Source organism: Mastigoproctus giganteus, chromosome 11, assembly GCF_048544385.1.
Source record: "Mastigoproctus giganteus isolate SK-2022 chromosome 11, ASM4854438v1, whole genome shotgun sequence".
Lineage (NCBI taxonomy): Eukaryota > Metazoa > Arthropoda > Arachnida > Uropygi > Thelyphonidae > Mastigoproctus > Mastigoproctus giganteus.
In genome coordinates, this window is record NC_143585.1 from 112251514 (window position 1) to 112266093 (window position 14580).

A 14580-nucleotide genomic window follows, 5' to 3' on the forward strand; every position below is an offset into this window, starting at 1 on the left:
GGAAGAAGCACCATGGGATTCGGCAGCTAACGATCACCGGGGGGCAATTATCAGCTGATCACTGCTGATCAGCTGCAGCAGAGAAATATTTGGGTGAGTTCGCTGATTTAGTATCACATTATTCACCTCAGCAGATATATAACGCAGATGAGACAAGTTTAAAATTTAAGGCTTTGCCCACAAAAAAGTCTAGCATCTCAACAAGAAATGTGTGCCCAAGGTTTTAAAATGAATAAGGAGCAAGTGACGTTGATAGCTTGTAGTAATGCTTCAGGAAATCACAAGCTACCTTTGATGATGATCGGTAAATCAGCGAAGCCGAGAGCTTTTAAAAATATGAACATTAACAATCTTCCAGTTCATTACAAAAGTCAAAAAAAAGCTTGGATGAATGGACTGCTTTTCATTGAGTGGTTTCGTAATCAATTTGTCCCAGCAGTGAAACGTTTTGGTTTCATAATCAATTTGTCCTGTTTCAGCAATTAAAATGATTTGCCACCTCGTGCCATTCTCATAGACAATGCGCCGTCCCACCCAGACGTTTCCGATTTGACATCAGGGGATATAAAGGCAGCTTTCTTACCGCCTAATGTAACACTGTTATTACAGCCCATGGACCAGGGGGTGTTACAGTCTATCAAGCTTGCATACAGAAAGAAATATCTTAGGTCCTTGATAGAAGATAACACCAATTCACTTTCTTTACATGAGAAAATGAAACAAGTGAACTTAAAAGATGTATATTGGGTTGCTGAGTCATGGGAGGGTGTAACCGAGAAGTCCATACAAAGCTCATGGAAGAAATTATGACCCTCTCTCAGCTTTGTCGATAGTTCTGATGAAAACAATGACACAGAACAATTAATTCAGCTCATACAGGAAATTCCCGGGTGTGAGGAAGCAATAAAATCTGACGTTAACGAGTAAATTGCAGCGGATGGAATAGGTCATGAAAACCTGTCAGATGAGGACGTCGTGGCAGCTGTCGCCCAAGAAGACTCCAAGCAGAATGATGACGAGCCCGGTGGTACTGCGGAACAACTTGTGTCGCACACAAACGCGGCAGCGGCCCTTGACCTCGCTTTACGCTACTTAGAACAACATCCCAGTGCTACACCGGCAGACTACATGTTTATGAAGCGGTGGCGAAACTGCATCTTCTAGCCGATTTTCATCGTTACGTTAAAAGAAACTTAACCGAGTTTGTTACTTCTGAAAAATGACTTTTGTTCCTGTTTTGGTGTGTAAGTATAGATCTGTAGTTTTAATAGGCCATGTCAAACACTGATTTATTAATTTTGCATTAGTACAGTACTACAATAAAATACAATTTTTTTGTTGAATTCTAAATGTTTTTGTACCATTAATACCATTTAAATTTAACTGGAAAATACAAAAAATGTATATTTTGCGAACTAAAAAATTTCCTCTCTGCTGTCTGAAACATGTTCAGATTAGCGGGACTCTACTGTAGTTTGAATAAATTCAAGAACTTGACAAATTGTTAGTGGATGGACAGGTGATTTTTTTTTTTTTTTGTGCTGTATAAATCCTGTCGCATTAGTTTAAAAGCATGCACTGATGCAAGAAAGCATACTTTCTTACATCATCTGCCCCTAATAATACTAATTCATTAACATACCTCCTCAGATTGCAGTCCATGTCCTAGAGATATATTTTAAGGGATGCATACAAAAAGTGCAAAATGCCTTAAACCGTTAGAAGCTTCCAAATGTTAATATATAGAAGCCTAATGAATTACAAAGTCTATCCTACTGACAATAGATTGATTTTAATATCAAGAGCAGTGTGTAAAGAAATGTCTAAGCATCAACGAGTTTAAAGCCAGTTTTGTGCCAAGTGATGTTTAGTCATGGATACTATATACATGAATTTGTTGATATTACAGTAAGTTTGTTAAAATTTGATATGCCAGGAAAAAATCATAGCAAAAATGGCACTTGAAACTATTCTTTTTATTTACTCATGGTTTTAAATCTGTGTACATCAATGTACAATTTATACAATACTGGTTCTCTCGGATTGATCATTTGGTCAGTTGTCTTATGCGAGTCCTTCTCTTACTTGGCTGGATATCCTGACCACCAAAAGGAGTAGTCATGTGATCAAGAGACTCGTGTAGAATTCAGAACATGCTGTTTATAAAGGTAATTATAAACAGCAATAAAAATGGCGCTCCTTAAAATTGACAAAATGTGGCTGTTTTGTTAATTTTAAGGATGATTTCCAAATTGTAAAAATATTCAATTCGTAGCCATTGTTACTTGAAGCAATGAAGTGCAGACTATAGTAACCTCATACTGGCATTTTTATTATTTATGGATGCAGTTGTAGCACTGTTTTAAATATATGTTGTCATCTCAATTATATAATTCTTCTAGCTATGTTTTTGTATGGATATTGTTGTTCCATGGGTAACTGCTCGGTCTGCCCACCATAGTTCCAGCACTGAGTGATTGTAAAAGATGGTTAAAGAGAAAGATGGCAACATGGCTGTTTTATGTTTGATTAGCCCAGCTGAAATTCTACATTTATTGGGGGAGGGATGGAATTCAGTAGCTAGACAAATAACACAGGTTTGGTAAATCTTTGATTTGCACTTAATAGGGTGCACCAAATTTCACCTGTGAAAAGACAAATTGAAGAAATTTTGGCTGGATCTGATAATGCACAGTTGAAGTTCCATTACTAGAAGAATATGAAGGTGTACATGGAGTTATCAGTTAGATTAGCAATTCAATCTTATGCTTTTATATTATACTGTTTGTGAAATTTTGCTCTGAAGTGCAAAGATAATGCTCTGAAACTGCTACAGTTACCTGCTAGCATGCTGTGTTGTAAATTAAATAGCCCGAACAAAGAAAAGACTAAAGAGCAAGAAATTAAAATATTTAAATTATTAATTTTAATTAATTAATTTCCCCCTCTTTATTTTATTTTATTTATTTATTTTTGTTTTTTTTTTTTTTTTTGTTCTGGTTGTGTGATTTACAGCATGGCATGCTAGTAGGTAGGTAAATCGAAAAAGGCTAGAATTTTTGATTGAAATTAAAAGTTGAACATAACACTTTGACAGAGAACTGTTGTTTAATATGAAGGGTTTTTTTTTTTCTCTCTCTCTCTCTCTATCAGAGATATACAGTACTTCATTTATGTAAAAGTTGTTCTTCTTTTCAAACGGAGATGCTTATAATGTTTTCGTTGAAAATTACCTTTACTGTTAAGGTACTGGGTAATTAACTTTGTGTGTGTGTGAGTGAGACTTTCATATATGAATATGCATATTTGGTTATCAAATTCATATTCTGTGTTGTTGTTTGGAAATTTAAATTGGACCTCTTTAGACTTAAGTTGTTTCAGGGAAATCCCAGTCAACCTTTTTTTTTTTTGTTGGAACTTGAATGCGAAATGCACGCATGCACGCACTTTTTGAATTCTTTCAGTGCTTCCAAGTCTAAAACCTTTGTTATTGAGAAATTAATATTTTATGATATCCTTGGCGGAAAGGTGCTAATAAAGTCCGAAATCATGATTCTGCTTGACTCCACTAGGAGTCAAGTTACATGCGAGTAGAGTAGATAGATGGATAGACATGGTGAAGACAATAGGCACTTTGTGTAAACATCTAATGTACCTAGAAGAGTAAAAAAGAAAGAAAAGAGGGGCAGCAGATTTTTTCTTTGTTAAAAGGTCACTATTTGCAGTAAACTTGATTACATATTAATAACTTTTGTTTACACAATGCAGCATCATATTTGAATATGTTTAAATATTCAAATATGATGTATAATAATATGTGCTTGAATAATATATTCAAGTACACATAATTCATATTTGAATATGTGATTGCCTTGCCTTTTATATATATATATATATATATATATATATATATATATAGTTTTATATTGATGTTCTTCTTGCTCAGCTAGTTACTAATATCAGTTTGTTTTAAGTAAGACAGAATTTGCAATTCATTTGTCTTCTACATAACAAAATATAATTGGTTTTCAGGTAGTTTGGTCTGTTTTGATTGTTGACATGCATATGTTAAGTAGATCTCATGTCAGGAGCTATAATTTGTGAAATTCTAAGGTTAGCAAAATACTCTTTTCCAACTCATTTAATCCTTTAGACCAGTGTTCTACAAGCATTTCCCAACTCTTCTGTGGAAATGTTCCACCAAATGTTAGCAATTATATACCTTTTTATATTTTGATGCACTTAAAAAAAATACTCTTTACATCTATATGAATCGCCTCCATAGCCAGATGGGCAGGAGCAGCAGTGAGTAGCACACGCTTTTTGATTAGACCGGGGTTTGAGCCCATGACCACCAAATACGGAGGATGTGGAAAGATCAGGGAATGACCACCGCATATCCCTGGAACAATATGGCCTTAGTTGCCAATGCTCCTAAAAACCAAAAATAATAACATCTATACTAAAAACACATTCTCATTATGTAATTAATTAGAATTATTTTGTTTCTAGTCATGACAGCACAAGTTTTTATTCTACTGAAGGCAAAATTAATTTTTTTTTTATTTAGCAAAATAAAATTTATACAATTTTTTTTTTTTTTTTTTTTTATTAGTTCTTTACCTATTTGGCTGCTAGGGCCACATATCTTTCTAATGGTGAATATGAAATAATAACTATATTTTATGATATATTCCTACATCCGGTTTAGGAAAGTAAATAATTTTTTATTAGGATCATCTCCCAGAATCTGCAATAAATTGATAACTGTGTATTGGCAATTGATTTAAAGGTGTTTAAGCGTATGTTTTGAAAGTGGGGACAGTCCACTAACAAATGGCGAATGATTAGTTGTACTTGACATGATGTACATTGAGGAGTGCTATCATTAGTTAATAGATACAGGTGAGTGAGATGAGTATGTCCAATCCTTAGCCTTCCTAAAATTGTTTCTTCTCGTCTGCTTTTCCGGAAGCTGGAGAGCCATAGCGTTGGTTCTGGTTTGATTTGGTATAGTTTGTTTCCTGGATAACCTCTCCAGATCAGTGACCAGCTATTGTAACATGCTTTATGGATGATATGTTTATAATCAGTATATGGAGTTTGAAAAGTCTGCAATACAGTGTTTTTTCAATTCTTTACCTATTCCAAAGTGCCATTATTCAAAAAAGGTTGAAATACAGTACACTGCTTTAGATATTCACATGTTCCATCATCCCCGCCCTTCTTTCATGTGATACCGTTGTTTTCACTTTTTTTTTTTTTTTTTGTAACTTGTTATGAAGTACACATTCATGGGAAGGTAGCCATACTAGTTCTCATCATAATAACTTCAGGCTGTGCAACACAGTGTCATTTAAATACATTTACCTTTGTATTCTCACCACCTTTAATAGACTTGTATCTGATAGCATTCTTGCCCAAAATCTTGTTTAGTTTTATTATATACTGTGCTATTCATGCATTATTTTTGCAGTTTTTTTTTTAATTTGTTATCATATAGATAACAGAATAATGCCTTAACTCTTAGGTTTAAAAAAATAATAATAATTAATAAAGTGGATGTAATTAAGCCCTCTAAAACTCACAAATGTGGGGACACTGGAAAGTTCTAGTGTTTGTTTGGGAAATAGCAATGTAAGTAACTAAGTAAGAGTGCAAATATGGACAAATTACAGTTTCGTGATTTAAATAAAGATTCTGAGAAAAGTGTGCATGGATTAAAAAGTTTGAGAAATATACAGCATTCATTCCTACTGTTAAAGTCAGTGGGAAAGCTACAATTGAAAATCTAGAGGCAGCTAAAGGCCTCTTTTGAGGAAGAAAATTATTCAGGTCAGCAGGTTTTTAATGTTAATGAAAGGGGACTATTCTGTGAAAGAGGGGGGAAAGAAAAGAAAAATGTCTAAAAGACAATTCAAAGAGTATGCTTTGTTTTAAACCTGCACCAATGGTGTGAACTGTTTGGTATTTTGCTCACTGAATGAAACTAAATCCATTCTTCACATTAGCTGTAAGTATTATTAAAAATTTTAATATTAAATTAAAATAAACAATTTGCATTACTACTTGGCCTTGAGTATTTCCTTAAAATCACAAAATTAAATAAATCATTATAGTTATAGAAATAAAGTACAAATACTAAATGATGTAATGAACAATCTGTTAACTTATTGGACCATGACCTGCTTAGCTTTAGCTAGTAATATGCAAAGGGATCCTTCCCTTTCCTTACACACACATTTTTTATTTTGATATATTAGCTTTTTTTTTTTTAGACCATGTTCATTTTGGAATGGTTTTTCAACCTAATTTTTTGAAAAACCTGTCTGCAGTCAGTTGTCCACATTGCTGACTCATAAGAGCAATGTGGGATAATGTCTTCTGATTAATGCTGTGCTTTAGAGAATCACATCTGTGATGTTAATGAAGATACACACAAACTTTTGTAAGGTCTGGGACAAAATATATTCCACATGGCCAAAATCATAAAATGTAACTTCAGCAAAATGCCATCACAGGGGGCAAGGGATTCATTGCCTTGTTGTTTCACAGGCTCAAGTGTTAATGAGGGCTGTATTTGATATTTCATTGGCAAGATACTATTCTTCTGAATATGTTCTGAAGCATTAAAAATTTCCAAAATACAGTGTCGTAAAATTTATTACTGGTATAATTTTTTTTTTTTATGCTTTGCATTTATTGACCATGTAGGTAGGCTTTTTACATACATGAATTCTTTTTATAGAGACCTATTATGAGAATGTTACATACTGACATTCCATATTCTCTGAATGAGTAGTGGCATTTAATTTTCAGGTTTTAGGATTTGTTGAAAAGTAAAGTAGTCCATATCTTGCATGTCATTTAAGCAAGTAATTGTAACTTATGGATTATACTCTATATATTTTTAAAATTATTAATTAAGATATTGGTCACCAGCACAATTGAGATAAAGTCATTTTCTAATTTCAGCTTTATATATTAATTGATTCATTGATTATTTATTTATTTTCAGTCATTCTTTAGCAGAGATGAGCATAAAGTATTCTCATTCTTTCAACATTCATGAAATATCAAAGATATAAAATATGCTTTTAAGATGATTTTAAAAGATGCTTTTAATTGACCTGTATTTTATGCTAATTTGTAAAATTTTAATTTCAAATTTTGATTGTTTTCAAACTTTGCTATATAAATGGGAAAGATATGAATGTCTGTGCCCTTGTTCATTTTTCAGTAATGGGATGCTGTCAAATCACATAACTTAAGCTATTATGTTATTTATATAGCATCTCTCTACTAATGAACATATACTATTACTAAAGAGGTAACTTTTATTTTTAGAAATAGTTCTCTAGATGCCATTGTGCCTTTGAGCTGCTATACATTTCAAGAAAGAAGCACTTCATTATTTTGAAAAAAAATATATTTCAGATTCCATTGAGAACATATACTTGAACTACACAAAAAATTTTGGTTATAAAGTTAATTTTGGCATTTTTACTACTGCAGGTTTTTCTAATAATTTCTTTTTTTTTTCTCTTTCATTTCTGTAGAACTTGGACGAGTCCCCACAACAGTGACAAGTTTCATGTCGCCTCCATTTACATGTATGCACTCTTGGTGACCTCTTGAATTTTCAGTACTTTACACCTTAGTAACCACTTTTTACCATAGCAAGAAATACTGTTCAAGCGCTTGCTGGTAGGTAAATACTTATGCACACTGTGCTGGCAATTGAAGTTGGAGAGTTGTGCTGCATTTGGCACTCTGCACTAACAGTATTTGCACTCTTATCCAGGTATTACTTTATTTGTTGTCACGGATGGAACTAATCATCAAATTAACGCAGAAGAAAAGACTCATTCATATTTTTTTGTCCCAAGGATAAATGAAGTTTAGGTGTTTTTTTTTGTTTTTTTTATGTCATAATATTTAGATATTAGTGTAGAAAATTTGGTACTTTTCATATAAATGTTCTGTGAAGTTAATTTACAGAATAGATAAATATCTTTTTCATTATCTGAAACTAAATGCCCAGTAACTTTAATAAGATTACCTTGGAGACATTAAAATATTGAACTAGTTTTGGTTTTACCTTCCAGCATAGCAAGAAGTAAGGAGTGTATATACATGCTCCTCCAGCATGTTGCTTGTTTTTCCTAATTCATGCCTTTTTAACAGGGACAGATGCATTTCCAGTTTTATATCTATATTTATATGAACTTTTTAGCAGGAAGAAATCCATATTTAATATCTGTTTATGTTATATTTATTTTAAAGTTTTGGACTGACAGCTCACTGATATATTTTATTACATAATTATAGGGTTTTCCAAGGGCTATAAGGAGGCATTTATGAGTGGTGAGCAAGAACCGTGGTTGTTTCGCGGTGGCCTTACAGCAGAATTGCAAGTATGTATTGAATATACTGTTTTAGTCCTTTGAATAATTTGTCTTAATGTGACAGCTCACCTCAGTTTAAAAGGAAATATATATTTGAAGTATTCCCCCACCCCAGTTTTTTTTTTTTTTTTTTTTATATAAGACATGCTGTTTTACTGATTATAGTAGTAGTAATAGAAGTGGCATGTGATGCAAGAAATCAAGTTTATGAGCTTATGCAGCATCAGCCAAAAAAAAAAAAAAAAATCACACCATTCCCTCCAAATGCCTGTCCAGTTCCTCCTTAAATTTATTCAACCTATCAACTTCCACAACGACAGATGGAAGTATGTTCCAGCAATTAACCACCCGCTGGCTAAAGGCAAATTTCCGCACATCTATTCTACATCTGTCCTTTCTTAATTTGAATTTATGCCCCCTTAGGTTCGTAATCTGAACAAGTGGAAGGATCCCATCAGAATTCAGCATGCTCAACCCATTCAAGGCCTTATACACCTCAATCAGATCACCACGCAGGTGCCTAGTCTCCGGCCACTGCGATTTGCAGAACTTAAGCCTCTCTTGGTAAGAGGAACCCTTCATTCCCCTCACCAATCTTGTTGCCCTTCTCTGTACATGCTCAAGTAAATCTACATCCTTCCTAAAATGAGGCCTCCAGACCTGTACGCAGTACTCAAGGCGTGGCCTGACCATTGCCTTATACAGAGGGATAATCACCTCCTTTTCCCTGCTAGCAAAATTCCTATATATCATTGACAAAACCCCATGACCTGCCCTGGCAGCCTGTCTGCATTGCTCAGAAAACTTCATATCTGCCTGCACAATTACTCCCAGGTCTTTTTCATTTTCTACCACCTTAAGTGTAGTACCACACAGTTGGTACGTTTCTCTGGGGTTACTTCTACCCATATGCAATACTTTGCATTTGTCAAGGTTAAACTTCAGTTGCCACTTCTTAGCCCATCTGCCCAAATTATCTAGATCTTGTTGCAGTAGCACACTGCCATTACTGTCATTAACAACCCTGCCAACCTTTGTATCATCTGCAAACTTCGACACTAAGCCTGATATACCTTCATCAATATCATTGATAAATATACGAAACAACAGTGGACCCAACACCGAACCCTGTGGGACTCCACTAATAACATTAGTCCAAGAAGAGCAGCACCCATTGATTACCACCCTCCGTCTTCTCCCACTTAACCATCCTTTTATCCATTGTAGCAACTTACCCTTAATACCATTCTGCTGCAATTTGTACAATAGTCTTTCATGCGCAACAGTGTCAAAAGCTTCCCTTCCAAATATATGATATCAAAATTATTTTTTGCATCCAGTTCCTTTGTAACCACATAATAATATCCTATCAAATTTGTCAGACAAGACTTTCCCTTAACAAACCCATGCTGTGTCTGAATTATTGCTGCAGTCTTGTCTAGATGATCCTGCAATGCATGTTTAACCAGTGACTCCATTATTTTACCCGGAACAGAAGTTAAACTAACTGGTCTGTAAATACTCGTGTCACCCTTCGATCCCCCTTTGTGAATTGACGATACATTTGCACATCTCCAGTCCGTGGGAACCTCCCCTCAGTCCAAGGATGTTCTCATAATTATGTCTAAGGGTTTGCTTAGTTGCTTTGTCGCCTCCTTTAATATAACTGGATTGATCCCATCCACCCCAGGTGCTTTTCTTATGTTTCACTTCAACAATTTCTCCTCCACTTTGCTCTCAGTTACTACAAAATCATTAAGTATTCTGCTACAATTTGATAACCTTCTGCCATTTTCAAACCTTAATAATTCCTCATGTATGAATGTAGATGCAAAATACTCATTATGTGTTTAGGCTTTCATAAAGGTAACTACAATAGTCTGAGACAGTATTTATAATTCTATACATTGGGACCAACTGATGATGTTACCAACACCAAATTCAAAATGGGAAGCATTCAAAGAACTTATCTTGGAAGCTACTGGGCTTTACGTACCAACTAAGAAATATTGTTCAAAGTTTAGGCCTAAATGGATGTCAGATGAACTAATGAGACATATGGCAGAGAAGAAAAATGCATGGGATACATATAAACTAACATGTGACACAGAAGCCTATGATAGATATAAGCTGGTCTGTAACCAAGTTACAAAGGAGGTTAGGCAGGCAAAGGCAGATTAAAAGAAATCATTGGCAAAGGATGCAAAGAAAAACAGCAAAGAGTTCTTTACTTATGTAAACTCTAGAAGGAAGGGGATGAATCAGATTGGTCCACTTGATATCGATGGTTCGACTGTTGATGATCCTGCTCAGGTAGCTAACAAACTAAATGAATATTTTGCATCAACATTCAAAGATGAGGAGTTATTCAGCAAAGGGAATAACAGAGATGTATTCAACTCTGGCAGTAAGCTAGATAATCTTGTAATAAATGAGAGTAAAGTGGAGAAGAAATTGTTGAAGATAAACACAAGAAATCACCTGAGGTGGATGGGATCTATCTAGTTATATTAAAGGAGGCAGCAAAGGAAGTAAGCAAACCCTTAGCCATAATTATGAGAGCTTCCTTGGACTCGGGGGAGGTACCCATAGACTGGAGATGTGCAAATGTGACCCCAATTCACAAAGGAGGATCAAAGGCTGACACAAGTAATTATAGACCTGTGAGTTTAACTTCTGTTCCAGGAAAATTAATAGAGGCACTGGTTAAAGAAGCACTGCAGGATCATCTAGACAAAACTTCATTTTTTGCTCGGACACAGCATGGTTTTGTTAAGGGAAAGTCTTGCCTGGCCAATTTAATTGGATACTATGACGCAGTCACAAAAGAACTGGATGTAGGGAATAACTTTGATATTATATATTTGGATCTTAGAAAGGCTTTTGATACTGTTGCACATGGAAGACTGCTACACAAATCGGAGCAGTGTGGCATTGGAAGCAAATTACTGCTATGGATAAAGGGATGATTGAGGGGGAGAAGACAGAGAGTGGTAATCAATGGACACTGCTCATCGTGGACTAATGTTATTAGTGGAGTCCCTCATGGTTCAGTGTTGGGTCTATTGTTGTTTTCTGTATTTATAAATGATATTGATGATGGTATATCAAGCTTAATGTCCAAGTTTTCAGACAATACAAAGGATGGCAGGGTTGTTAAGGACACTACTGACGCTATGCTGCTGCAACAGTATCTGGAAAGGTTGAACAGGTAGGCTGAGAGGTGGCAAATGAAGTTTAAAATTGACAAATGTAAAGTACTACATATGGGAAACAGCAACCCCAGAGCAACGTATCAACTCTATGGTACTACACTGAAAGTGGTAGAGAATGAAAAGGACATGGGGGTAATTGTGCAGGCAGATATGAAGTTCTCTGAGCAGTGCAGATGGGCTGCAAGAGTAGCTCATGGTGTCTTGTCAATGATATACAGGAATTTTTCTAGCAGAGATAAGGAGGTGATTATTCCCTTGTATAAGGTAATGGTCAGGCCATACCCTGAGTACTGTATACAGGTCTGGAGGCCTCATTTCAAGAAGGATGTAGAGCTGCTGGAACAAGTACAGAAAAGGGCAACAAGGTTAGTGAATGGAACAAAGGGTTACTCTTACAAAGAAAGGCTTAAGTTTTGCAAATTACAGTGCTGGAGACTAGACACCGGCAAGGTGATCTGATTCAGGTGTATAGAGCCTTGAATGGGTTCAGCATGCTCAATGCCGATGAGGTTCTTCCTCTTGCTCAGAATAATCACCTAAGAGGGCATAAATTCAGATTGAGGAAAGGCAGATGTAGGATAGATATGTCTGAAAAATATATAAATTCATACACCGACCATTGAATAAAATTTTAAAATTTAATATGACTACAATCTTTACACAAAAATATTTACAATAAACTATTGCGGAATGCTAAAAACTGTAATAAAAGATCATTTACAATAAAATTTGCTAAAATATAAACCATTAAAAGCGCTAAAAACCTGAAGCTTTCGGGAGCGTCAGCTCCCTTCTTCAACAGTGACATGACTTCCTGCAACATCTCCTTAAGTAGCAGGCTCACGGTACCTCCACACGTGGTATTTCTCCACGTGGTTCAATCGGCACATGGTCAGAACTGGAAGCGGAAATGTCTCGGGAACGTGGCAAAGAAAATCGTTCATCCGACCTTAATATAATTGTTTCAAAGATAGGATTAATACGTATACCTCTATCTCTATTCATGGTATTCCTACTTGATGAACTAATCCGTAAACCCTCGAGCCATTTACGCTCCCAGTATCCATGTGCACGATCCAAAATAACAGCATCACATCTCCGGGGAGATGTGATGCTGCTTCTCCCAAAAATGTTCGGCCACAGCAGACTTGTTGTATTCAGCGGTTCTTATGGAATTTAAATGTTCCCCCAGACGATCCCTGAGCCGTCATTTTGTTTCCCCCCACATAACACTCCCCACAATCCGGGCATTCTATTCTATAAACCACTCCACTACTAAGATCTTTTGGTATGCGGTCTTTGACCTGAGACACAGCTGTGCACAGCCTCCGCCCAGGAAGCTGTACACAGCGTGTCCCATAACCCCGTAAAATTCTTGCCAGATGTTCAGTAAGGCCCGGATAGTAGGGGATGTATGCGGTGGCTACCGGAACGAACGACTCCCTACGTTCGGACACTCCTCTACTATATCTATCCAGGATCCTCTGGGGGTATCCGCACTTTCTAAGTTCTGCCGTGACACGATTAATTTCTTTTTCTTTATCCTCAGAAGTGGTACAGTGTGATCTTACTCTGTCAAATAAAGCTTTTGCTACACTATTCTTGTATTGTCCAGCTTGTGCTGAATTGAAATGGGTGTATTGACCTCTACACATGGGTTTTTTAAAAACTGATGTCTTAAGTCTAAAACCCACCCTGGAGATCAATACATCCAAAAATGACAGGGTACCACCCGTTTCCACCTCTGAGGTGAATTGTATAAATTGGGAGAAGCTATTAAGCCAGCAAACGGCATCATCCTCCCTCCCCTTCTGGACCAGGGCAAAGGTATCATCAACATATCTTCTCCAATTCCTAATAGGAAACGAACACCCACTAAAAACCCTACTTTCCAACTCCTCCATGGCCAAATTGGCCACGGCGGCACTAATGGGTGAACCCATGGCAGTACCGCGAACCTGCTTATACATAGTTCCTTGAAACAACATGGTAGTACTAGCTAGACATAATTCCACCCCGGTGCAAATGTCTTCCACACCGAGAAGTGATCTATTACCAAGGGAGGCATCCCTAGTCAATGCCATTTTTACACAATATACTGCATGGCTAATAGGAATACATGTAAATAAAGATATAACGTCAAAAGAGATCATGCTATCATCATCATTTATAGTCAAATTCCCCACAAAATTCACAAACTCTCTACTGTCTTTAACAACATATTCGGACTGCCCCACTATGGGTGCAATTAATTTAGCCAAATACCCTGATAGCGCATAGGAAGGACTCCCTATAAATGAAACTATAGGTCTCAAGGGCACTTCTGCCTTATGAATTTTTGGCAGTCCGTAGAATCGCGGGAGTTGACTACCTGTAGTGTGTAATGACCAGTAAGTCTCCTTGGAAATCTTCTCCGTGTTCAACCAGGATTGTACCAGTTTATTGACTCGCCGTTCCAGCCCCACCAACGGGTTCCTCTGGATCACCTTATAAGTGTTATTATCTTGCAGAAGATCCAATGCCTTCTTGTTATAATCTTCTGTATTCAGGACCAGATCTTCTGTAGTCAGGACAGCTTTGGGTGCAGCTGTCACCCAAATCCAGGTGAAGTCAGCTGCAGTGTTGAGTCAGGTGAGGAAGGCACCCCCGAATCTCAGCCTTAGTCAAAAGAGAGCTCTAGAGGAATTGAGAAGAGACGAAGGAATAGTTGTTTTACCAGCAGACAAAGGGAGGTCAATGGTGGTCCTGAATACAGAAGATTATAACAAGATTAATGGTCCCCTTAAGGAAGGAAGTTTTTTAGTAAGTTATTTCATCGTAATGTATTTATTTTCATCATTGTAGTTTTTAGTATTTTTCATGATAATGTTAACAGTGTTTATTTTTAATTTTTGACATAATGGCTTCAGTCACTCAAGGTTTTGTGGGGGATTGGATAGGTCTGGGGTCAGGTTGGG

At 36.3% G+C, this 14580-nt stretch overlaps 1 protein-coding gene across 1 annotated transcript in view; it reads left to right on the top strand.

Moving 5' to 3' along the window:
• Oga (O-GlcNAcase) overlaps positions 1 to 14580 on the top strand; it is a 402181-nt gene that overhangs the window by 327741 nt on the left and 59860 nt on the right. The window contains exons 9-10 of the mRNA XM_090385453.1: positions 7560 to 7613; positions 8332 to 8417. Coding sequence (XP_090241579.1) covers positions 7560 to 7613; positions 8332 to 8417 — 140 coding nt within the window. The remainder of the gene's footprint in view (positions 1 to 7559; positions 7614 to 8331; positions 8418 to 14580) is intronic.